Genomic DNA, 26,631 nt, shown 5'->3' with positions numbered 1-26,631 from the left:
CGTATTACGCGCATGCATATTCACAGACGTAAAAGTCTTACGTGCAAGCGTCAAGGTGACGCATGCGCAGAAAGTTTGTAGCTTTGAGGTCTGGATTATAGATCATTCTGGAATATGGGTGTCCGAATTAACGACTTTTGACTGTACTGTAATCGCGACAATTTTTAAGTGTCATATTTCAAAGAAAATATCCATTTTCATGACTATCGAATGCAATTTAACAATGTTTTAGCATGACATCTGCATGTAAGGATAGAATAAAGGACTTTTTCAAAAATGGGTTGCAAAATGGATTTAAGATGGATTCAGAACAAATTCTTTTGTGCCGTCCGTAAATGTTCGTATCTCATATAACTAAAAAACAAGTAGCCTTAAAACATTGAAATTATATATATAGGGCTGATATAACATTTAGTTGTGCTTCTTCCTTTTTGGTTGCAATCAGCTGCACTAAAAGAATATATATATATATATATATATATTCTTTTAGTTATATATATATATATATATCTACTCTGCTACTTGGCTCAGTGAGCTCTCTCTCTCTTTTTTTTTTTTAATGTTGGTAAATTGTGCATTTTTTGCTTTAAAAATGATTGAATTATGTTGTACTTATCTTCCGGTTAAGGTTTTTATACCTTTAGTTAATCTGCATGTGATAGTTGTAGAACTATCAACAACTTAAAAGTTGTTTAAGTGCGACTAAACCTAATATTTTTACCATAGCAGCCACATTTTTTTACATTTCATTTGAAACTTAGCAAAATAGTTTCTGCACTTTCAGTGTCTTTTTGCGGAATGGGACCACAGATAAACTTTCAGTTTAGTGCACCGAAAAATCTGCCTTCTTGCCTGCTGGCCAAATTGCTTGTTTTTGCACAGAAACACTAATTTTAACTGTAAAAAATATTTTTTTAAATTGTCTTAACTGCATTTGGTGTTTTATATTTTTCAGTTTTTAGTATAGATATTTGAAGTTTTTTGTATTTTCGCCTTGTCACGAAGTGAAAACTGAATTAATTGACGGATAAATATATCTCTAATGAAATTCAAGAAATTAGTTTAAATGAAATGTGGGAAAAAATGCATATAATTTAATATTCCATACAAGGAAGTTATGTGGTATACACATCAGATTTTTCATATCGCATTTGCAAAGACCCTACAAATGCATTTCTGCATGCATAAATAGATCTTGTTAATATCTCAGTGTCTTACAGTTACTTCAAATATACTTTGACTCATATATAGATTTTAATTAGGCTGCCTTCTGATTACATAAATTAATTTTAAATGAATAAAAGCATAAAAAAATAAATACACAGACTAACCCCCTTTTACTTCTCCATTTGTGCATATGGCAGACATTGAAAGAGTAGTTAAAACTGTTACAGCAGTAGCTAAAATGATTATAAGACAAGCCAAACCTAGTAACAGAGAAAAATAGCAAATATTAATAAACATATTAAATATAAAAATTCAAGCAAAAAATTCTGTTATAAATACTTAACTGCAGTAATATACTGAATTAAATCAAAAACAAAATAAATTTTATACAATAAGTTTAACACATAATACTGAGAAAATATACTGAACAAAATTCAAATAAATTATATAAATAAAATTACACCTAAAAGAACCTATCTTGAAAATTTTCTGCAGGAGACTTATCTAAAGCATGAATTAACAAAAGCTAATATAAAACCAGGAAAATCACACAAACATTATACATAACTTGCATTGTGAGGAAGCTAAGATGAGAAAGATTACACTTGAAAATGAAAAATAAAAGGGAACAAAAATTTAATCTGAAAGGGCTCAGATTTTAATGGTCACTCAAAAGGGCTCTTTAAAAATTTACTATGGTTTATCAATACATATTATCTATAGATACAGACCAGGTGAAATAGCAAAACATTTTAGGCTAGACTAGATGGAATATATACATTTAGACTAACATGGAAGCCTTATACACTGACAAGCCAAAACATTATGACCATCCCATGCTTTTCAATGAACTTGTGTGGATGACACTGAGGGCACATGATTAAGTGGAAATGTTATTTAACTGCTGCTGGAGAAGGTAATGAACCATTCTTGCACTTGCTTTTGGGAGTGATAGGAAAGGCTGTTGATCTAAGTGAATTTGATAGAAGCCAGATTATAATGGGCTGAAGGCTCGGAACGAGTATCTCAGAAACTGCTTAAATGGTAGGTTGTTCCCAAACTGCCGTTGTTAGTATTTACGCAAAGTAGATATATGATGGTGAAACCAATCATAGATGCCAATGTGTTGAATGTTCATGCAGCAGCAAGGAAAAAGAACATCAGAGACAATCCTGCTTGATACAGCAAAATCGGCACCAGACAGTAGCTCAGCTGACAATGCAATCTAATGCAGGTCCATGTGCAAACATTTCGGAACACACAGATTAGAAAACACTGTTGAATATGGGACTGTGCAGCAGATGTTCAACCTTGTGTGCCTCTGTCGACCAAGCATCATCATCAATTACACCTATAGTGGGCTTGGGAACATCAAGACTGGACTATGGATAAAGACAGTTGCCTGGTCAAATGAATCATGATTTCTCATTCATCACATCGATGGTCATGTCAGGGTACACTGTCTTCCAGGCAAACAATTACTGCTCCTCTGTACAGCAGGTCATACAAAGTCTGGTGACGGCAGTATTATGCTTTAGGGCATGTTCCCATGTGCAGCTCTGAAACCCTTCATTATAGTAGAACAGACCATGAATGCTGCAGACTATCTGAACATAACTGTGGATCAGATGCACCCTTACATGGCGTCTGTCTTCCACATTGCAAATGGAATCTTCCAGCAGGACAATTGGGCATTGTCCCTAAACATGAATTGAAATTAATGTCTTAGCCACCTAACTCACTGGATCTTAATCTGATAGAGCACATTAGGGATGTCATGGAGCAGAAGCTGAGAGGTAAAACAACACCATGCTGGAATATCTCGACTTTGCATTAGTGCTGCTTAGACATTTGGTACAACCTGTTTCCAGTCATCTACCAAGAAATTGTGGCATCCATGCCAAGGCTGGTTGCAGCTGTTTTACAAGCCACAGGTCATCAACATGTTACTGAGTAGGTGGTCATAATGCTTTGGCTCTTCATTGTATATCTTCAGTATATTTGAAAAGTTAAAAAGTACATAATGTTTTAACTAGATATATCATGAGTTAAATGCATTTTTATTTAAATCATTCAGGTTAAGAAGTAAAAAAATAATATTGATAAGAATTTTGAAATTATATGCGAAATTGTAGACTTTTTTGTATAATGTAACATGAAAATCTAAAGAAGCCAAGCTTCGCTGGAAAAGGAAGAATACACAGCAAGTCCATTTGACAACACAGTGAATGGCTATCTTGCTAAATTGGCGAGATATTGGCAAGTTGGCAATGGTTTTGGAACTAAATTTTGTCACCAAAGTTTGCAAGAAATTGCCCAAAGTCACCAAACTTACCACCAAATTTGGTGAGAAATCGGCCAAAGTCACCAAACTTGGAGATATTTTGATCCAATCTCTGTACAACTGTAACGGGTATTGTAGCTGAATAACTGTTATTGATGCTATATGTAGCTGTAACTGTATCTGGCCCTCATATGCCTTCTGGTAATTTCAAGAAGTTGAAGTTACTAGAAATCTCTCAATGGGTGGAAGAAAACTATATAAGGCCAGGAAGAGCATCCTTTTCTGTGTAGCACCTGCTAGTTCAGAGTAGAATTTGGAGTATTAAGGTATTCATGAGAGTTTTTGTCTCTTGAATGCTATTTGCACTGCATGTTATTTAATAATCTTAGCAGTTTGAAGTGTAATTACTAATTACACTCTGTGATACTGTGAAGATCTGCACGGGTGTTATGTAGAAAATTTTAGAACTGTGAAGTGGTTCTTTTGGTAAAATAAATTTTATCAAGTTACCATGAATTCTGTGTGCATTCAATCTATTACGAACCTTTACGAACACAATAATATTCTTACAAACTGCATAAATTGACTTAGTTAATTTTGTAAGAATATTATTAAAATAGCTTAATTTGTTAATCAATAACAGACAAATTAAATTGGAAAGGTAAATATCTGACTTTTTGACAAATTACAACAGACTCGAATGAAAATTAAAACAACAAAAAATGTGTTTCCAAACTAATACCGTTTTAACAATATGTAGCAATCATTATGATATATTCATTCCCCATGAGCTTAATTAAAAAATGATCAGATCATCTGTTGATTAACCAGTTAACTGCGATTGACGAGAATACTCGTCATGGAGAAGAGGCATGATTTTGTGTATTGACGAGTATACTTGTAATGCGTATAAAGCAGTATAAGCAACACGCGTATAAAGCAACGTAATAGAACCATAGGGAAAAAAAAAAAAAAAAAATAACAACAAAGAAACTGGAGCTAATGATTGATTATAATCAAAAAGTGGGTGGAGTGGGAGCGATGGAATTATCATAGCATACTCCACTGCAAGAAAATGCCTGAAAAAGTACTACAAAAAGATATTTCTCCATTTCTTAGGCATTACGTGTCTGAATTCATTCATATTATATAAAAAAATAATGGAACATTATTGCCTATCAACTATTTACTCAAATTTATTTGAGAAGTACCCAATCAAAAGAAATAAATCGACACAAACTCAGCCATTTAGACCTAATATAACCCAATTAGGCGGGAATCATGTTCCAGATTATATACCTGGAACATCGGAAAAAAAAACAACCCTATGCGAAGGTGTTCGCATTGCTACAAACGTAAAATCAGAAAGGAATCGCATTACTAGTGTTCGATTTGCAAAGTCCCATTGTGTATAGTACCCTGTTTCGCTGAATATAACTCCAAGAATTTAAACTCTTACTTGGGTAGAGTAGACTTTAAGGTACCCCTTGTATTATAACAAAGTTGTTGTTTGATTTATCGCCAAATTGTTGTTTCATTTATGGTAGCCTGAGTAGTTTAATGTTATAGAAACCCTATTGTGACATAATCGGGAGCACGATTCTGGGAAATTTTGAATCATGGGATGTTTTGTAAGCGTTTTTGTGGTGTGTGTTAGTTTGATTCTTTAGACGGTAGAATGGCCGAATGTAGTAAGATTAATTTGAAGTTTCTGTACGATTTGGAGCAAAAGAGAAAAAGAGCTTTAATTGACTGGTGTATAAATGAAGGTGTACTTAGTAGCCAATATTAGTGTCCTGTATGTAGGAAGGATATGCGTCTAGACAAACGTAAAAACTGTTTAGATGGATTTGAATGGGTTTGTAGGAAGAAAGGTTCAGATGGTCACTATGTGAAGCGTTCAATCAGAAAGAGTACCTGGTTTGAAAAAAGTCATTTGAGTATGATTGATATTTTGATTTTTACGTGGCTCTGGGTGTACGATGCGAACTCGAAATTATGGTTAGTGAATATTTGCTTTTGGTAGTGCTTAAACGTATAACATGTTTTTCCTTTTTTATGTTATTTTATTGTTTGGTTTAAAATGTATTTATTAAGATTATGTATTTTTTGTTTGCCTATACTGTAGAATTTAGTGCTCCTTTGACTTTTTAAGTCAAAATATATCGATGTGCACATGGACAAAGTAAAGGGAGTGCGCAATGCAAGTTTGTGCAATTCTGGGATTTTTTTAAGTGAAAATAGGTCGACGTGTACATGGATAAAGTCAAAGGAATTGAATTGTTTTACGTTACAATTGAATTGTTTTACGTTAGTGAATGATTAAGTTATCATTAGGTATTCAGAAGGTTAAGAAATCTTCAGACTGATAGAACAATTAAGAAATCTTCCATTCGATGATACTTTGTGGCAGGGGCGTCAAGATTAAATGATGCTACGAAAAATTCCCCTTTCTCCTTCGGTTTAAGTCGGTTACGAAGATTTTTACCTCTCCATTGCCATAATTAACTTTTTTAATTTCGTTAAATGTAGATATTATATATCAGAATTCCATTACTTCTTATGGCAGATGCCATGCATATTAGATCAGTCTGTCAGCGAGAAAGTGAAAATCCAACCCACAAAATTTCTAGTATGTTCAGTATTTTTAGTTTCGTAGCCAATGGGTAATATATATCGTGAATAAAAAAAATCATTTCAAAGACACTGCAGATCATTTCAGAAAGAAAGCATTTTACATTTATGCTAAAATTGTTAAGTAAAGTTTTTACGGAATCAGTAATCACAATTTTAAACGCACTCATAAGAAGGGGGGAAAAACTGAAAGCTTTCAAATTTTATATTACGCCAAAATGGGCGGTTTTTTTTTTTTTTTTTTTTATTAACGTTTTGAGTTTAAATAGCATGTTCTTCGCACTTAAACCACGGTATCTTTAGAATTTCCGGCAGTGTTGCGCGCTAGAGATAAAAATGTTTTTTTTTTTTCCGTACAGTGTTGCCATTGCTCGCTTTGAAATCGTTGAGTTTATTAAGTTCGTTAAAGTTTTACAAAATATGAAATAGATAACAAAACAAGTTCGAAATTCAAAATTTGGGCTTCCAGTTGCTCATGTTCGGGTAGAGAGTTATGTTATTCAAAATCTGATGGCTCTAGGTACCGTCGTTTTTTCAGAATGCAAGAAACATGCATATATTGATGTAGATCTTTCATTATTTAATTACTTTAAATATAATACAGGCAACAGTTTGAAAAGTTGTAAAGACATTAGATAATTTTAGAAGCAGGAAAAATGAAAAATATGCAATGCCTTCGCCAGGAATCGAACCACGGACCTCTGGAATACGTACCCAGGGTGCAGACCAGCACACCACGAAGGCGGGAGAAATACTTTATATACTCCCTCTTTTAAAAGGTGACTGGGGTCTTTAGAAGACCCAATCATCAAATCCTGGGTGAGAAGAATCATCATCCAACACCCTTTTAGTGCGGGCACCACTGTAGAAACATTAGGTATTTTTTGGAAGCTGGCAAGATGAAAAATATGCAACTCCTTTGCTGGGAATCGAACCATGGACCTCTGGAATACGTGCCCAGCGTGCAGACCACCATGCCAAGAAGGCGGGAGAAATACCTTATAATGCAAGTACCAACTATTTGTTTTACATCATTATTCAAATTGTTTTTTATATCTCTAATCTGTACAGATATCATAAAAACATACTAATACAGCCAGCTTTAATAATGACACTATGTCAAAATATCTCATTAGAATAAGAAACAATGCAAAATTAAAGTTATTTTTGGTACTCTTCTGTTATCGGGACAGGATTCAGACATGCATGTATGTATGTATGTGCATATATGTGTGTGTGTGTATACATGAATATATACATCCACATATACCATCATACATATGTAGCGATCTCGAGAACAACTCAAGGCTCGCACATTTAAAAGAGTTCGAATTCTTGAACCTTGCACACAGGAGCTCTTTGCGCTAGTGGTAGAGAATTCAACTCGCATTAAAGAGACCCAGGATTGAATCCTAAGGTCATTACCATCTTCAAGGGCATGCGAAACTCGTGCGCTGCAGCACTTCTTACTGGTGCTAATAGATGACGACATGAGTAAGCAATTACTCACTTTGAAGCCACCGAGGTCTCTCGCACCCCGTGATCACTACACATATATTCCTAAATCTGGTCCTGATAACAGAAGAGTACCTTATCTTTTAATAGGTATTCATTTTCAATAAACAGGAATTATAATTCTTAATTTTAAAATTTAATATTTAAAATACTTATTTTAGAGGAACACAACAAGACTTATAAATTAATATACTAAATATGCTCAAATAAACAAGAAAAGAAAAAATATATTCTCATAAATTTACCAATTCCTGCTTGCCCTACCACCCAGGATAGGCGAAGAAACAACATAACACCCCAAATATTCAACAGACATCTTACCTGAAAAGAAAAAAATTATGAAACAAAAGTTAGTTTTGGAGTATGTAAAACAAATATAACTTAAATTATTTTGCAAGTCTGAAACAGAAACTAATACAGTACAAAGTCTGTAATCCGGACTCATTGGGACTTCGGCAATTCCAGATTAGGGTTTTTTTCTGAATTATAGATCATCAATTTAAATCTGGTAAGATGGCATGCAGAAATTATTCAATTAAAAATATGAAACCGTAATTTATGAAATAAAGAGCAATTATGATCTAAAGGGTATCAAATTTGACAAAAAAAAGCTTAATATTTATTTGTTTACTTTATTAAACAGTTCTTTCAATGCGCGCATGCGTAATGTATGCGCATTCTTTACACGTATGCGTAAAGTTTGTGGCTTTGAGGTCCGGATTACGGACTTTGTACTGTATTGACTTTTTCCCCTCTCTATTTTTAAGATACAGGAAATGATACTGACTTTTATAAAATGCACATAGCTGCAAAATTAGAACCATTTAATTTATTTTATGAATTGTAAGTTTTCTCCATCTTATTCTGCAATGCAGGATTATATTTACGAAAGAGAGGAATCTGCAGTTTTTTACAAAAGAGAAAAATATACAGTAAACAAATACAGTCAAAAGTCGTTAATCCGGACTCGTCGGGACTTCGGCGATTCCGGATTATTGATTTTTCCGGATTATAGATCATCAGTTTAAATCTCTTAAGATGGCATGCAGAAATTCTAAAATTAAAAATATGAAACCGTAATTTATGAAATAAAGAACAATTATGATCTAAAGGGTATCAAAATTTACAAAAAAAAAAGTTTAATATTTATTTGTTTATTTTATTAAACATTTCTTTCAATGTAAGTTGTTTAAGTTGCTTCGTTTTATGTGATAATACTTTCTCTTTAATTCTATAAACAGACATAATTTTTTGTTCAGTTACAAAGTTCCGCTGTTCAAGTCCCGTTAATTGCTGTGCCGAGAATACCGACTAACTTGTCAATCGAAATTTTTTCGTTTTCACTAACTTCTCTGTCACATTCTTCATGTCTTTATCCATTTTTTGCAGCAATTCCACTTTTTGTTAAATGGACATCGAAACATACTTTCGTTTTGTACGATCCTTTGGGAGCTCCAGATTCGGAAATTCTATTTGACATAATCGAAAGTTCAAGTTTACTTTTATAGTATTGCTCTTACAGTCTGCAAAAAATAATAAGCCGGATCCAATTCGAAAATTAAGGAACAACGCAATCATCAACATTAACTGAAATAGATAATTAGATAATTTTAGCTTATACCGTTCGTTATACATAAAACGCGCATGCGAAAACGTATTCTGCACTTGCGCACACGCAAATGCGCAGTCGTAAGAGGTCTTACGCGCACGCGTAAACGCCTATGCGCATGTGTCAATGCGGCACATGCGCAGAAAGTTTTTAGCTTCGAGGTCCGGATTATAGATCATTCCGGATTATGGGTGTCCGAAGTAACGACTTTTGACTGTACTAAATATATAGAAGTCTTATATTTTTCCTTCTTTTTGTATCTTTTATCTACCCCTTCATTAAACTACAGATGCACAAGTTAGCTTATTAAAATAAACCATTTTTATACTTTCTTATTAATTTTCAAAACTTCTTTTCTGAGTGCATATAAAATAATAAGAACAAATTTGCATATTTTATGTATATTTATTAATAATTAGAGCATAATAATAATTTTTTATAATTAAAATTAATGACAGCATCTAAAACTGTCAATAAAGAGATACCATTCTAAACTGGGATTAGACTGTATTATTGGTTTAGACACATAAGAGCTATCTGCCTAAGCTACATTGCAGTTTTGGCAAATTTTTTTTAATGCCAGCTTTTCAAGATAGCTTTTTAACCAGCATATTTTAAGCACTGATGTGCCATAAAGACTCTACAGTCACAAATGTCCACATTTTATCTATGATTTAAACCAAGCTCCAATACAAAGGATTTAGTCACTCTCCACCAGCCATACCACCTGAGGGGTAGCCTCTTCTAAAGTTGAAGATATTTCACAATGAAATAACATTGGGCTTGAAATCAGTACAAAAATTACAGAACATGGGAGGTTAAAATTTGGCTTAGATATAAAGTAATCTGCAGATCAGCATTATGGTTCACTTGCTTAGCAATAATAATAAAATATGTTTATCCAAGAAAGTAAAATTCAGAAAATAATTACTTGCCTGAATTTCTATAACAGATAAATTTTAACACCCCCTTTATTGCATAACAAAAGCACATATATGTCACAGAAGCACAAACAGTTTCGTCATAACCAATTTTATGCATTACTTTTTCTTAAACAAACTTATAAAAATATACAGTCAAAAGTCGTTAATCCGGACTCGTCGGGACTTTGGCGATTCCAGATTATAGATCATCAGTTTAAATATGGTAAAATGGCATGCAGAAATTACAAAATTAAAAATATGAAATCATAATTTATGAAATAAAGAACAATTATGATGTAAAGGGTATCAAAATTTACGAAAAAAAAAAAAGCTTAATATTTATTTCTTTACTTTATTAAACATTTGTTTCAATGTAAGTTGTTTAAGTTGCTTTGTTTTATGCGATAATACTTTCTATTTAATTCTATAAACAGACATAATTTCTTGTTCAGTTACAAAGTTCCGCTGTTCAAGTCCTATAATTGCTGTGTCGAGAATACCGACTAATTTGTCAATCAAAATTTTTTCGTTTTCAATAACCTCTGTGTCACTTTCTTCACTATCGGAAGCGAATTATGATAACGAGGAATTTGATTTAAATCATATCAAAGGAGTACATCGAGATGAAATACTACATTTAGTAAGGAATTATAAGCCAAATAAAATAAAAACATCTGCCCTGAAGATAAGGATAGTGCTGACAGATCAACTTCCAATTCATTGCGCGCCGCCACGGCGTTAAAGATTTATTATCGTTCATGGCAGAGGTAATATGCAGATTCACTTGAGGTGAGGTACTACGAGGGCTGAAGACTGACTAGATCTCTATGCCTGTTGGTCCACGGTGCTCCTTCCCAGATATATTGTTTGTTTCATTTGCCATCATGCTGTAAGCAGAAGCTTTGGTTGATCTTTAGATTATGGTAACTTGGCGATTTTTTGGCGACCAACTCTCCTACAGCAACCCTCTATTTTTTTTTTTTCCCGCCGCCATTTTGTCTTAACGAAGTAAAGACATGTTTCTTTTCTTTTTATCTACTGAACACTTCTTCTAACAATCTACTAGCTGAGTTACACTTATGCTAGAAATTTTATCTAACAAAACTCCTTAATCATGACAAATATTCACTGCAAAATTGGGAAAAAGTGCATAATACCATACTTAGGCGTTTTTCAAAATAACACATACACATAAACCATGTACACGTTGACTTATTTTTACTTAAAAAAACATCCCAGAATTACACAAAAATGGCATTGCACACACTCTTCACTATATCCATATACACTGGTTTTTTCTCATAAATTAGAAAAATTTCACGAAAATACATGACAATTTTCAGAATCTTTAAACCCGGTAAAAAGAACGGTTGATCTTTACATTATGGTAACTTGGCAATTTTTTGGCGACCAACTCTCCTACAGCAACCCTCTATTTTTTTTTCCCCGCCGCCATTTTGTCTTCACGCAGTAAAGACATATTTTTTTTCTTTTTATCTACTGAACACTTCTTCCAACAATCTACTAGCCAAATTACACTTATGCTAGAAATTTTATCTAACAAAACTGCTTAATCATGACAAATATTCACTGCAAAATTGGGAAAAAGTGCACAATACCATACTCCTTACGCGTTTTTCAAAATAACACATACACATAAACCATGTACACGTTGACTTACTTAAAAAAAAATCCCAGAATTACACAAAAATGGCATTGCGCACACTCTTCACTATATCCATGTACACTGCTTTTTTCTCATAAATTAGAAAAATTTCACGAAAATGCATGACAATTTTCTGAATCTTTAAATCCGTTAAAAAGAACATATATGAAATTACCTAATAACGAAAAAGTATATACCCTTTCCAAATATGAACATTTCCACATATAAAATAAATAAAATATCCAAAAACTTTTGCCTCTAAATCATCTATTATATTATAAACGTCACCAACGAATTCATACCGCAAACATTACAAATACTTAGTGTCAAATATTTAAATTATTTCCATGCACGTTCACTTCAACTAAAACGTATACCAAATTCCTACAAACATAAAATTCACAAAATAACTATTATTTAATTAAAATATAATTAAATTCAAAAACACTACTTAAAATATAAATAAGCACATACATTAAATTAATAAAAATTAGCTTACAATCCTAATTACTTTAAACTAAATCATTGCTAATAACAATTTTCCCAATAATACCAAATTACTTTACTTCCACCTTACATTTAGAACAATGCATAAAAATAATATTCTCAAATAATTAAAAATACTAACTTACCTAATCTTCTTTAGAATCTTGCTTACATGGTGGATACACTTTTATTATGGATTCAATAAAATTATTGAACGATTTTTTCTGCGAATTTTTCCTCCACACTTCCTCCGCTAAATAAAAAGCAAAATTCTCTTTATCACATCTAGAATTCACTTTAGACAGCGCCATACAATCCCAAAATTTTTGTACCCTACTTCACACAACACACAATGAAGCTTAATACAAAATAATATACAGCCACAGGTATTTTTCCAAATTCCCCCCTTTTCCGATTAAAGAACCGTAATTCGTCCATTAATATCACATGACATATCTCATGATCTCTCATTTCCCTCACACAAAATAATGCGTAATCGGAACTGAGTACTGCTCACATTATTACCAAAGTCCCAGGTAGTAACCTTTATCGCCTCCAAAATGTCGCGAAACTACCAGTTACCATATTCTAAAGATCAGCCGAAGCTTTTCATGCACCTTGTACTATAGTGTCACCAAAAAATCCACACAAATTGATCAATTTATTTTGGAGTTGAGATGACATACAAGTAGCATTTTTACTACTTTTTCAAAATGTTTTTGCAAACTTTCATCTCTTTCAATTCTTAGACGAATCAGGAGCTGATAATTCCCTTCCTGTTTCATCTTACCCCTTAGAGAGATGTCATAGGTTCCACAAAATATGACTGTGGAAATTATTGACATTATTATGTTTTGATTTTCTTCCATTACTTTTTTGTGCCCAGAAACTAGTCTAACATTTACAATCTCATTTTCTAGAAAATTCTTGGCAACAATTATTGATGCTTTGTGCCACTGATTTGAAAAGTGATTTTTACAAGCTTCATGCATGACATGATAAAGTGTAAATGGCTTAATAATGGAGGAGCCCAAAACACCTCTCACTGATGCAGAATCAGGAGGGATAAGAATACAGAACAAGCATAATGCTCCTTTTGCACTTTTTGAATATGCGAGCCAAGGAGCACAAGTCTTTTAGCCACTCATGTCTAAACTTTCTTCTTGAATGGATGGCATCTGCTGCAAAATCATAATTTTCCTCAGGTGTCCAACAGCATTTTAATATTTCCATCTTTAGATGAGAGACCATTGACAATGAACACCCTACACATCCTCCCAAATCATGGTTGCAACATTCCTCGATGATGGCACGACTACGTTATGTAGATGGAACATGGCTTTACCTAAAATGGTAGGAGAACCACACTATTTTCATTAATTCTTAACTTTCGCTGTCTTTTATTTTCTTCCTCTTCAGTGCTGGTCATTCAACCGACCCCCCACGTGTGTTCCCTCTCTGCATTGTTTTCAATCGCACAGTTGGATTATCAAGGTTCAAGGAAATGTACCTTTTTTATTATTCTTTTCAAAATTATTTGATGCTGATCTCCCCTTCTAAATTATTCTGGGCCTTAATTTTTAAGACCTTTGAGTTTTTACTTTTTTTCTTAGTGCAAAAGCATTTTTAAAGCTTTTTTTCCCCAAATTTTTACCGTATTTGATGAACACCTCTTTTGATGATAATTTAACTCATTGATGATGTAGTAGAGGTAAAGGCTTCATGCCTAAGTACTCTGAAACTTTAAACTTCCTTGATCCATGCGCAAGTGTTTTCCAAACAGATTAAACGAATTATTATACTTTACAACATTTGTTTCTTTAATTATTTAACACTAAGCATTTTGTCAAATTTAAAACACCATAATGACTTGAAACAGGAAAGAGTTTTGCAATAATTTTCTTTCCCTTTGTCATTAACCCAAGAAAGAAATCAGGAACTTGCAAATGTCATCGTCACAAAGCAGCCTCTCGTTAGCCCCAGGGTACTAAAAATTATATTTAGGCTGGACAAAGAGGGAATGCAAGTTTATAGGAAACTTTTGGAATTACAACCAGACATCCATTACTTATTTTTATTGTTTAAGGTCAATGTAAGCAAAAGGGTGTTCTGACAATAGGTGGTCCTATTTGTATAACTGGCTGTGAAAAGATTAAAGTCGTTCAGTGCACCTCCCTGGCTACGCCCATGCTTCTTAAGCATCATTTAGTACAGAAACAGAAAATAAGTTACTATATCCATTAAGTAGTGAAACTGAACTATTTTATTTGTTAAGTATTGAACTGGCTTTCTTTATTTTATTAGTAAAGTAATGTTATGTACATGAATACATTTTTCTACTGATATTTTCCAGATTTGATTTTCTATTGAGTTTTCCCAAAAATTAAGCTTTCATTTCATCATGTCTATGTTTACTGCATTAAATACATGCTGAAATTTTGTCAGTGATGATTTCATTAATTTAAATGTAAATCAAGATATTTAAATTAAAAATTCGTCATAAAATTTTAAACTGTTTCCAAATTATACAAGTGTAAAAATATTTTTTTCTCCTTACTGTATATGTAGAAGAAAGGTACGTCAGGAAACATTTTTTTCACTTAATTTTTTAGGTACTGTTTTGTTATCGGAACCAGATTCAGAAATACATGAACGTGTGTTTGTATGTGTATATGTATACACACACATACATTCTTATTTACATATATGCATGCATATATGTATATTTCTAACCCCTGTCTTGATAACAGCACAGTATCATTTTTTATGTATTACAACTATGCATATAAGCAAGATTTTCAGAAAGGCCTTTTAAGAATGAAAGCATCATCTTATATTCAGGCCAATATGGTAAAGTAGTGATAATCTAGTCAATTGAAAGGTGACTACCACTTTCATTAATGTAAAAGCAAACTTACAAGTACACCTTGAATCCATCCAAATTTCACAGCAGCTTGTTTGTCATTTGAAACTTTAGATAATCTTCGGTCAAAATACTAAAATAATAATAATAAAAAAAAAAAAAAAAAAAAAAAAAATCTAAAAATGAGAATTTAAAACAAATAACATTAGTAAAAATAAATTTTACTTCAAAATAACATTTCTGTACAACACAAATCAGCTGTCTGTTTTAATAAAATATATACACGAATTCACCATTTTAACATTCATGTTACTTTTTATTAGGTTATTTAAAAAATATCAGCAGCGAAATATAATAATTATGGAAGACTTAAAAAATTAATGTAGTTAAAACCTTATGCTAAAACTCAGTTACACAAATTTAAAGTACTAAAATAATATGATTATAAGATTAAAATTAAGCATCAGTAACTGATACTAAATATTTATCAACTGCATGTTAAAGAAACTTATGGCTATCAAAAATTCAAAATTTGCTCATATACTATGAAAACTGCTTAAATACTTTAAGACAAAATACATGATAAAAATTTTAATGTGCTATTTGTAATGAATTATTATGTAAACATATTTTTAATTTTCAAATTATTTAACTAACACTTCAAACTGATGGAAAGCATGCATCACAACCAGTGGGAAAAGCAGAATCGCATGGTGTTATCACACCTGATTTGCAATGAAGACTGAAGATATTTTTATTTTCTATATTTTGATGGATTAAGACTCTCAGAAATATGAACTTCCATACTTTTGTTGATGTATTATTTAGGGATCAAAGCATTTAAACATGCACAATATTTATTGTATATAGCTAGAACAAAATTTTCTGTGCTTGCCCGGAGGTATTCTCCACCAAAATTTGGATACAGCAGGGCAAACTCATACTGTTATCCATAAAAAGCTCAAGACCGAAGTCAATGACAGACACAACCCTTGAATTTTAGCCATGATAAAATTTGTGAGGCTGATCTGGTTATAGATTCACATTAAGGGGATAGAAACAACAGCAACAAAAACTTAATAATGCAAGTTGTTCATACAAAATGAAAGGATTCATGACTCAGCATGATCTTTAATTATTTAACACTAAGCATTTTGTCAAATTTAAAAAGCCATAATGACTTGAATTAGGAAAGAGTTTTGCAACAATTTTCTTTCCCCTTGTCATTAACCTAAGAAAGAGATCTGGAACATGCAAATGTCATCCTCACAAAAAAGCCTCTCGTTAGTCCCAGGGTACTAAAAATTATATTTAGGCCGGGCAGAGAGAGGAAACTTATTCATAGGAAACTCAGAATTACAACCAGACATCCATAACTTACTTATATTGCTTAAGGTGAATGTAAGCAAAAAGATGTCTGAACACTAGGTGGTTGTTATTTAGCTGTGAAAAGATTAAAGTCATTTGGGTAAGAAATTCTACAGAAGACCGGGGAACCTTAACTTTCCAAAGGCAACAGTACAGCAGTTGTACCAGGATAATGACTTTCTTTAATGCCTGCTGTGGTACAGCTGTTGTACCAGCCATCCCCTCCCTATTTTAAAGAATCGCCTATCTGTAGATCTCTGGGTGGTCCATTGTCGCTGCTCAGAATAGCCGCTGGCTCCGCATTGTTTCCCTCTTCTTATCAGTTTGGCTACATTTTGGCAAAAACCGCAGGTTTCATCTCGCGCCAATATACTTGAAAATCAAATAGAAGCCATCTCTTTCTCAAACGTTACAGCACTGTCTCATAATTTTAGTGCTAACTTTTTTAGTACTAACTTTTGCTATGATTAAAATGTCAGACGCTGTTTAAGCTTATTAGACTTAATGCTTTTTAATCATAGCAAATAAGATTAGATTAATATTTTAAATTTAATGCCTTCTAGAAAATAGGTAAAACCGCTTTTATCCTTTAGTTCCTTTCTATACTTATGAATAATAAGATGTTATTTTGACCCTTTTTTTAGAGTACATAAAACCCTGTTAACTCTTTCAAATTGCTTCTATTATGTAGGCAATTTTGTCTGATTTATCAGGAGATAAATAAGAGACAATTCCATGCACAATAATTTTTGTGATTTTCATTCATTCAATGATTGATTTCAATGATTTTCATTCACTGTAAATTAAATAAAACCAATTTATCTTTAGACCCATTTTTAAGATGACATCTGCCAAAAAGTATTTAAATATCATTAAAGCTCACGTAACTTCTAAATTTAATCAAAACAACAGTTCCTTCAAAGAAAATTTTGGCCAGCTTTTATTTACTGAAATTCTTATACTTCTCAAGAAGTAAAGAGAATTCAGCCAAGTTAATAAAAAATTTATCTTAAAAAAAGGAATGTTATTTTGTCTGTAATAAGGTGTATGTCAACTTACTATTAAATGTATGAGAATTGGAATTGGATTACGGAAAAGCATGCAAATGATATCTGCTTAAGGGGATGGATGCTTTCGTGTAAACCTTTTTAAGAGAAAATTGCTCGCATTTACGTTCCTGATGGAAAACTCCACATGTAATCAACCCATTCTCCAGGTTTGATAGGATTAATTTTTTTTGCCTACTAAATTACATCAAAGCACACAGCAATTACCTGTATAAGGGGAGGGATGCCTTCGCGGAGGACTTTCTAAAGGAAGCTGGCTTGTATTTACGTTACACAAAAACCATGAATCTAACCCTTTAGCTGGGATTTAAACCCGAGCAAGCTACAAGTGTTCAGCCACCTTTACTGCTCTACTGAAGGGACCGTGAAAAATTGATAAAGTTTTGAAATAACCAGTTTAATTTACTAACCTATATTTCTCAATCAACAGTACGTAAATTAGGCATAACAGGAGATTATTTGCGAATAAATAAACTGTATTGCACTTTTCTCCACTATTTTATATTACGATGGAATTATTCCATTTCAAAGTTATTTCTCATGAATTAATTTTGCTCAGTTGATGATTTTATATTTTTTCAAAGAGAAAATTTCACATTTTAAATAAAAAAAAAAAAAACATGAGAAGATACTTTATGCAAAATTTGGCGTAAACATTTTGCTTTGAAAATATTCCAGGGTAATCGTTTTCATTATTGGAAGAAATATGAAAAACAGATTTATTACATTGTAAGTGTCAACACCCAGTGTGCCCTTATTCTTGTGAAAACGTGAAAGATTACTCTTTCTAAAATACATTAGAAAATATATTATGTGCAAATAGAATATTCGTTGAAAATGAAACAGACTTCAACCTTTGGATATAACGATGGTTTTTGACGAAATTTCTGCCTATGAAAGGAAATTGCCGTATAATTTTTCATAAACATGTTCTGAAAAATACTTTTGCATGTATAAATCACAGATTTTTTTTTCTGCTAACATAAACAAAAGTTAATTTTATAAAGAAAAATTCTCATTAAAGATATACCTCTTTTGCCTGATAGTCCAATATAATATTTGTTAAAGTTAAGTGATGAAATGCAGCCAATGTACCTCTGATTTTCTTTTTTATATTATAATAACAAAATTATTGAAAAAAGCAGATTTAAAGTTTTCTTACTGTTATGTAAAGCCTTATTATTGCTGTAAGTTCATCTCAAAATCTAACTGTATTGAATCTTATTCTAATCATCCAAGAGTAATAAATATTATTAGTGAATTTATTATCATTATTTCATTAAATTAGTCATTACCATTATTTTGTTAATGAAAATAACTACTTTATTAAGTACTTTATTTATCTACTTTATCAAGTAATTATTAAAAATCACATTCCAACCTGCAGACTTACAAAGGTAGTTCGTACTTATTATATTTTGTAAAATTTTGTTCTTGTTTTTCAAATTTCTAATACGAAAATATGAGAATATAAATGAAGTGAGAAAACAAAATTATAAAATTCACAAATTATTGCCGAGATTGATCAGAAATAGTAAATGAAATATAAACATTGCATACATTTTGTTCAAAATAAACAGTGCACTGGATGCACTTCCAGTGCACTATTTATTTAGAACTTCATTTAAATGAAAGCAAAATAATCATCGAAAAAATTACAAATCTAGCAACCCATCTACTATGGAACAGCGTCTGACAAACATTTAAATTTTCCTGAATCCATGGAGAGGGGACTAACGACTTTTCTCATTAGGAAAATGTCAAAAAGGGAGCAAAAGTGTTTTGGATCGTGCCGTTCTGAAGGCTATATTATGAGAATTTTTAGATTTTAGAAGGTTAAGAATAATACAAAAGAAGATTTAGAAGATTTTAGAAGGTTAAAGAATAATACAAGAGACAACGAAAACATTTTGATAACTTGTCAGTTGAAATAATAATAATAATAAAAAAAAAAAAAAAGAGTTGCATTTGTTTAGGGGGGGGGGTGCAAGTGCACTTCCCTGGCTACGCCCATGCATCTTAAGCATCATTTAGTACAGAAACAAAGAAAAAGTTACTATATCCGTTAAGTATTGAAATTGAACTACTTTATTAAGTAATCAGAAAGATAATTTCTAAAATTAAAATTGTTTTAGAAACATAAGTTTCTAACACTTAAAATCATTACAAAACACTGAAGAATTAAGATACTTTCACTTACCTAAATTTAAAAAAAAAAAAAGCTGTACTCCATAAATCCCTCCCCCCCCCCCAATATTTTAAAAATTATGATCAATATGGCCCGGGTACATCAACATCTGAAACAGAGTCATCATTAGATTCGTGTAAAAATTCTTCTTCAGGCTTTGGATCTTGTAATGTGGGGGGATAAATTCTTGCAATATCAGCAAGAAAACTTTTGAATACATCATTCTGAACGGAGTGGTCATGTCGTTTTCTCCACATAAATTCATACAGATATGAATTGAACATTTCTTCAGTTTGATTAGCAGAGTTTCCAAGAAATCGTTTAACTCCTGCCCACACACCCTCAGTGATATTAGCATGTGGCGGACATACGTACGTCAAACTGTGGCTTACCTCTAAATGTCGAAATCTTTCATCTTCCAGACATTTATAGGCAGTCCAACAGTCAGAAATGATTATGGTTCTAGGCAATACCCATTCACTAATTACATCAAGCAAACAGGCACTCGTTCGATTTGGAACCACTCTAAAAAAACATCTGTGGGTATCTCTTTCAATTCCTCCAAACACCCATCTTCCTTTCACAAGGCTGCCTCTTCCATACTTCATCTTCCCAAATTTACTTTCATTAACTTCAACAATCTTACCCTCTCCTCCAATCTTGCAAGTATCTCTCACCATAACATGAATACATATTTCCCTACAGAAATTATACCAATCAACTACCGTACGATTAGAAACATTCAGGTCTTCGATTGCATATTTCTGAGGGCACCTTCCAAACCACTTTCGCATCACTAACAAAACAGTACACATATCCAAATTACTCACACCAAAACAAGACCCTTTCCTTACACTCCTACATACATCGTGCCTTTCCTCTTTCACACTAGATTGATTCCTACAAAACCATTCAAAACTATCATTTATTATCTTTTTACCTTTTCTTTCTCTCAATTTCATGCTTTTCCCACATTTCGGACATGCATACGATGATCCAATCAAACCCTCTTTCATACACCATTCTAACACAGCTTTCTTTCCTAAAGCAGGCAACATGGCAAAAAATCTTTCAGAATATTCAGCATACTTCAACATGCATTCATTCACATTTTCAATAATACTATTATCACTGGAGGCCATTGTGAATATCTGTAAAAATTTATGTAAAGAAAAATAAATGTACCCGAGGTAATCCACTCCGTTACGCTCAGCCGAAGAACAAAGTGCAGCGAAGCACTTCCGCAGAGAACCCGGTAAATGTAAACATCGCCAACTTTGGCGATAATAGTTCAAACCTGGTAACCTAGCTAATTCATCCTATTCGCTTATGCGAAGGTTGTCGTTGTTCGCATTTGGAGATTTATATTATTTTTCTCTTATTTATTATTATTTTTTTCTGAATTTTTTAACAACGAATAGATAGAAATATTTTCGCGTAATTAAAGAAGTTTTCGTTGAAAGATGCCGGTTCTCGGGTCGTCAGTTCGGGATCAAAGGAAGAAATTATGGCGGGAGGGGTGAATGCTAATTTGTAACATGACTGTTCACGTTATGTTCTTAATTATTAACAGCTGTAAGCACGCAGATCCATGAGGTTTCCAACCCCTATAATAATTTTAAAATGTATAAAGTTCTAGTTTTATTAAAAATGGTACTGAAGAAAATTTGATTATTGTTGAAGGTTATTTGTATTCTGAAATATATTATGAAAAAGGATAGGTATTTGTTTCAACGTAAAATGCTTTAAGCTGTATGCAAGTAACTTGAAAAAAAAAAATACATAAAACTATGTAAAATTGATATATTAAAGGTCATGCATTCATTAATTTATTACATGGGCATGGCTCTTACCGAAATACATCAATCAACAGGAAAAGTACTTAATAGTGAAAAAAGACATTTGTAATAGAAATATTAGTATTCTATATGAATTAGAGAAAATACATATAAGTATATTGTAAACGTAAATATAAGAATACTAATTGTTATTTTTTAAATGAATTTTTACTTCCCGTTATGTTTAATACATTGTTTTCTGTGCTAACTTGAATTTAATAGAAATTTATTTTCGTATATCACGTTTAACCTGTTAGTTTTATATCTACATACTTATATTATCTGTGAGTTTTTACTACCATTGTCTGCTAACTTGAATTTAAATCACTAAAAACCACGTTTACAAAATATCACGCTTATGGCTCGGATCAGCTTGGCGAGTAAAACTGCAACGGCGCCAAAGGGTTCTTTCCCGAAACGCCAACGGGTTCTCTGCGGATGAAAACCCGAGTGCGGTACCGCCCACTTGTTTGTTTGGCGCTTTTTAAAAGTGTAAGCACGATTGTAAATTATATATTGTTATTAGACAAAGTATCTATTGAGAAATGGCAACAGCTAATTTCTGGATTATTATTAATTTCTATTTATAATTTAAAAAATATATTCAGATGTACGATTGAAATGTATATCGGTACGATGCAGTAAGAATATCTGTTATGTTATGTACGTTTACGAATACGTTACGTGGAGGTTAACGAGTTCGATTTATCTCTAAATAAATGTTTGCTTGTCTTTTACAGTCGTTTTATGAGTCATTAATTTAACTACAAAAGGAAGCTAACATAAATCAGAAGTGGGATTATTCTGAAACCTAAGCCTAAAGCTACAAGAATTTGCTACACGTAAATAAGTTGAAAAGAATTTGAATTTCAAGTTAATTTTCAATTTAATGTGCATTGATTGATGTAACATATTTAGAGTTTAATTTTGTTATTTTTTTTTATTATTTTGGAAAGAGAGTTTAATGTTTTTTCATTTCGGTTAATGTTCGGAGAACAGCCTTAACGCCAAAAACGGGAGAAACAGCTTATTATGGTCGACCACGTTATGGTTGCCATCCCATGACGTACTTCCTGTAGGAGGATAACGTGTTACTTTTTCCCTGCTAAGGGATTATCCGTAGCGGCAGATCGGGATATGTATTCGGAAAATATTATTATGTTTGCTGTTTGCTTATCAAGCAAAAAGTATTAAATTAGAAATAGCACATAATTGAATAAAATACAAAATATTGATAATATATGTAAAAATAAGTGTCTTACACCTGTAAATATTTATTTAAGGCTTTATTTTTTGTTTCCATTTGCTTTGTTATGCTTTCCTGTACTCATACTGTGCTTAATAATAATAGCATACATATATATATATATATATATATATATATATATATACATTTGTATTTTAATAAGTACGAAAATGTCTATTTTCGGTAAGGCAAAGAAATGCGATTTAAGAATATTAGCTGAAGAATTGGGAGAAGATATAAATGAGAGTCATAAAACAAGCGATTTGAAAAAGATAGTTTTGGCTAGCAAAGAGTACGACGAAGAATGCGTCAAAGAATGGTTGAATAAATGAAAGAAAAGAAAAAGAAAAAATTGAAGAACGAAAACGTCAAGAAGAAACTGAAGAACGTGTGTAGCATCTGATTTCGAGAGTATCAGTACTCTTACACCCGAGAACCTCTGTGAGCGAGAGTAGAGTAGAATGTAATGTAACTGCGTAAATAGCGCATCGCTGCTGTCTTATGAGGGAGTTAGAAATAAATGTCTGTGCTGTGAACTAGTCTGTTTTGGTTGCGTCATGCACTACACTGAACCCACACTGCTAGACACAACAAGTTGGCGACGAGGATGGGATGAGATGAAAATCGTTTCCGACTTGGCCAACACCGAGTCGGTGTTGACTCGGCGCACTCAGTTACATGCGTAAAGTAGTAGCAAAACAGAAACTTGGATTTAGGGGATTCTGCAAAAGGTAGGAAAGTTATTTGATTTTTATTTTGAAAGGATGGAGAAGTTAATTGAAGAATTAATAAAGCAAAATGAAGCTTTAATGGTCGCGTTGCAAGAGAAATCGGAACATAAACAAGACACAATTTCTGTTTCTTCTGATAAGTTCAATGAAACGGTAGAAAATTTGGATTTGTTCATAGAACGATTTGAGGCTTTTTTGGACATTCAAAATGTTCCAGAGGCAAAACGTGGGAAAGTTCTGATCTCAAGCTTGAATGCGAAATTGTATAATTTGTTGAAAAATTTACTCTGTCCGGATAATCCTTCAGATAAAAATTTTACCGAACTAAAAAAGGTTCTTAAGGATCATTTAAATCCTAAAGCTTTAATAATACCTAGTCGGCACATGTTTATTAATAGAAAACAGCATGAGGGGGAATCAATTAGCAGTTATGCCACTGAATTATGCTCGTTAGCGATTCCTTGTGAATATAAAGAGGATATGCTAAATACAATGTTAAGGGATGTTTTCGTTAGCGGTCTACGAGATCGTAATATCTTAGATCGATTATTTCAGGAAGATGATATCGATTTAGAGAAATCATTATACAGACAGACAGACAAAGTAGACAGATGTCTTTTGTTGCATCCGCTAAGTCTTTCTGCACCGATGGGCGAAAAATCAAGCATAGGTGCGAAGGAAAGGTATATAGAAGGGGGGGGCAATTTCGTATTTCAGAGGAGAGTAAAAAGGAACTTCGTATATTTTATACGAGTTCGAAAGGCCAGGAAGAAAAGATGGGACAAAATAAAGTGAAAAATAAATGGCCCAAAAGTAATGGAGAGGGAAAAAAATATATTTATAATTTTTAAAAAAAAAAGGGCCCATAGAAAGAAAAGGAAAGGAAGTAAGAGAATTTTGTTAAAAAAATAAATAAAAAACCACGATTGTGTCCATGAGTGTAGTCAAAGGAAGTTGTTTTCATTTACATTAAATAGAGTCTTCCGGGTGTGTGTAATGAGTGTGTTTTGTAAAGCTGAATAGATGTAAAGATGGGGAAAAATTAATAATAAAAAATATATATTGGGGGTCCAGTCACATAACAGTCTAGTTTAGAAGCTAACTTTTGCTATAACAGGGAAACTAAAATTTAAAAATTTTTAAATTAAACTTTTATTTTTTAACATGGGAAACAATATGTTAGCCTCTACTTTGAGACACAGTAACAGAAGACACATAAGATCAAGATGCATATACTATCATGCAAAATTATACATTAACCTAAGTAACATCATCAATTGCGGTTTCTAACGTATTCATATACTCAGAAAACACCATCAGATAAAATCATAAATCTAAAACAAGGCGAGAACACATCAGCAAAAATAAATAAGTAAATAAATTACAGAGTTTTTTTTTAAATTTTAATATTAATTAATTTTTTTAAAAAATAAGCATTTTATTTATTTATTAAGTTAATGGTCATAATTTATTATATGTGTACTATTTTATCAATTTGAGGCACACTGTATTAATATACGCTTTTAATTTAAATAGATAGGAAATATAGATTAAAGGAGCAAAAACTACAAATCTATACATTCATTGAGGCTCAAGATCGTGTTTTTTCCCTCTCGAGAAATTCCTCAAAGGGGCTCCAATGGGTAGCGTTAACAGACTACACTACTGATAAGGATAGCGTCCCTACGAGATGGTAACCAAAAAACAAAAACAAAAAAAGGAACCACATGATTTAAAGCAATTATTAAGTATTTAATGCCAGAACATAATAAAATGAGAATAATAATAATGATCATAATAAATAAATGTGAATTTAAAGGTACTTTAGTGACAGATATTTGATTTAGCTTAGAGAAAAGAAGTTCTTCTTATCTCAGTGTTCCGTCTTGGTGTTGTAAAAGATTGCAAGGAAGATAACATCTTCAGGAGAACTTTCGGTTTTGAGAACGAGACAATGTAGAGGATATTCGCGAAAATTTTTCTTAAATAAATGAATATTTTCTGAAAACATCTTTGAAAATTTAACAGCTCTTCCAAGATCCTGCCTCCATCGTACGTGATCACAGCGCCTTTTCCACTGGAAGGTCAGGAGCATGAGAAAAAGTCAGAGAAATCATTAAAGATAGCCTTGGCGATGGAAAAGGCGGTTAAGGTTGCAAATGAGATTATAGGAAATTCCGTAGAACTGAAGGTACTTAAAACCAAGAAAAATGAGTCCAAACCCCGGAAACAAAACTTTGTTCCTAAGAATAATAAAGGTAAAAATGAAACTTAATCGCGTTGCTTAGGAGCAAATCACAATAAAAACAACTGTAGATTTGAAACTTTGTTCCTGAGAATAATAAAGGTAAAAATGAAACTTGTTCGCGTTGCTTAGGAGCAAATCACAATAAAAACAACTGTAGATTTGCAACAAGTGAATGCCGCTTTTGTAAAAAAATTGGACATATCGAAAAAGCGTGTTATTTGTCTAGGAAAAACGACAGGTTAAATAAAAGAAAGTTGAGGCAAATAATGATTATGATTCGAAAAATGAGGTCCCCATTTATGGATTCAACTCCAGAATGCACATGTTAAGAGAGGAAGAGCCAAAAAGATCGCCAATAATGGTTTAAGTTAAAATTGAAAACAAACCATTTAGCATGGAACTTGATACTGGGGGAACAGTTTCGGTAATGTCTATAAATAAATTTAGAAAAATTTCCAATAAAAAGATTCAGCCTACAAATTTAGTTTTTAAAACTTACAGGGGTGATAAGGTGGTACCTTTAGGATATGTTCCTTGTTAAAGTTGAATACCAAGGTCAAAAATTAGTTTTAAATTTATAAATTGTGAAGGAAAATTTGAACACAATCTTCGGCCGAGAATGGCTGTATAAAATCATTCTCGATTGGAACGCCATCAAAGCATTGAAAACTTCTAGTGAATTAAATTTAAAAAAATTGCTTGAGGAGTATAAGGAAATTTTTGACCGTAAATTAGGTGAAATTAACAATCACGAAGTAAAACTAAATTTGAAACCTAATACTCAACCAATATTTTGTA

General features: G+C 32.3%; 1 protein-coding gene across 3 annotated transcripts in view; it reads right to left on the bottom strand.

Moving 5' to 3' along the window:
- Window positions 1-26,631, bottom strand: part of LOC118188530 (solute carrier family 12 member 2-like) — a 325,874-nt gene that overhangs the window by 66,556 nt on the left and 232,687 nt on the right. The window contains exons 1-4 of one of the 3 annotated variants that reach the window (XM_085811045.1): window positions 20,163-21,004; window positions 15,203-15,280; window positions 7,846-7,921; window positions 1,332-1,427 (exon numbers count right to left, since the gene is read on the bottom strand). In XM_085811045.1, the coding sequence (XP_085667171.1) occupies window positions 1,332-1,427; window positions 7,846-7,921; window positions 15,203-15,280; window positions 20,163-20,912 (1,000 nt within the window). In that variant the 5' untranslated portion in view covers window positions 20,913-21,004. Of the gene's footprint in view, window positions 1-1,331; window positions 1,428-7,845; window positions 7,922-15,202; window positions 15,281-19,782; window positions 19,834-20,162; window positions 21,005-26,631 lie in introns of those variants that run through there. The other 2 variants (XM_085811046.1, XM_085811044.1) reach the window with 2 other exon arrangements.

This window comes from Stegodyphus dumicola, chromosome 2 (assembly GCF_044657685.1).
Source record: "Stegodyphus dumicola isolate Sdum_Otavi_A_Nest chromosome 2, ASM4465768v1".
Taxonomy (NCBI): domain Eukaryota; kingdom Metazoa; phylum Arthropoda; class Arachnida; order Araneae; family Eresidae; genus Stegodyphus; species Stegodyphus dumicola.
The sequence above is the reverse complement of the archived record's forward strand: the minus strand, read 5'-3'. Positions and strand labels throughout refer to the sequence as shown.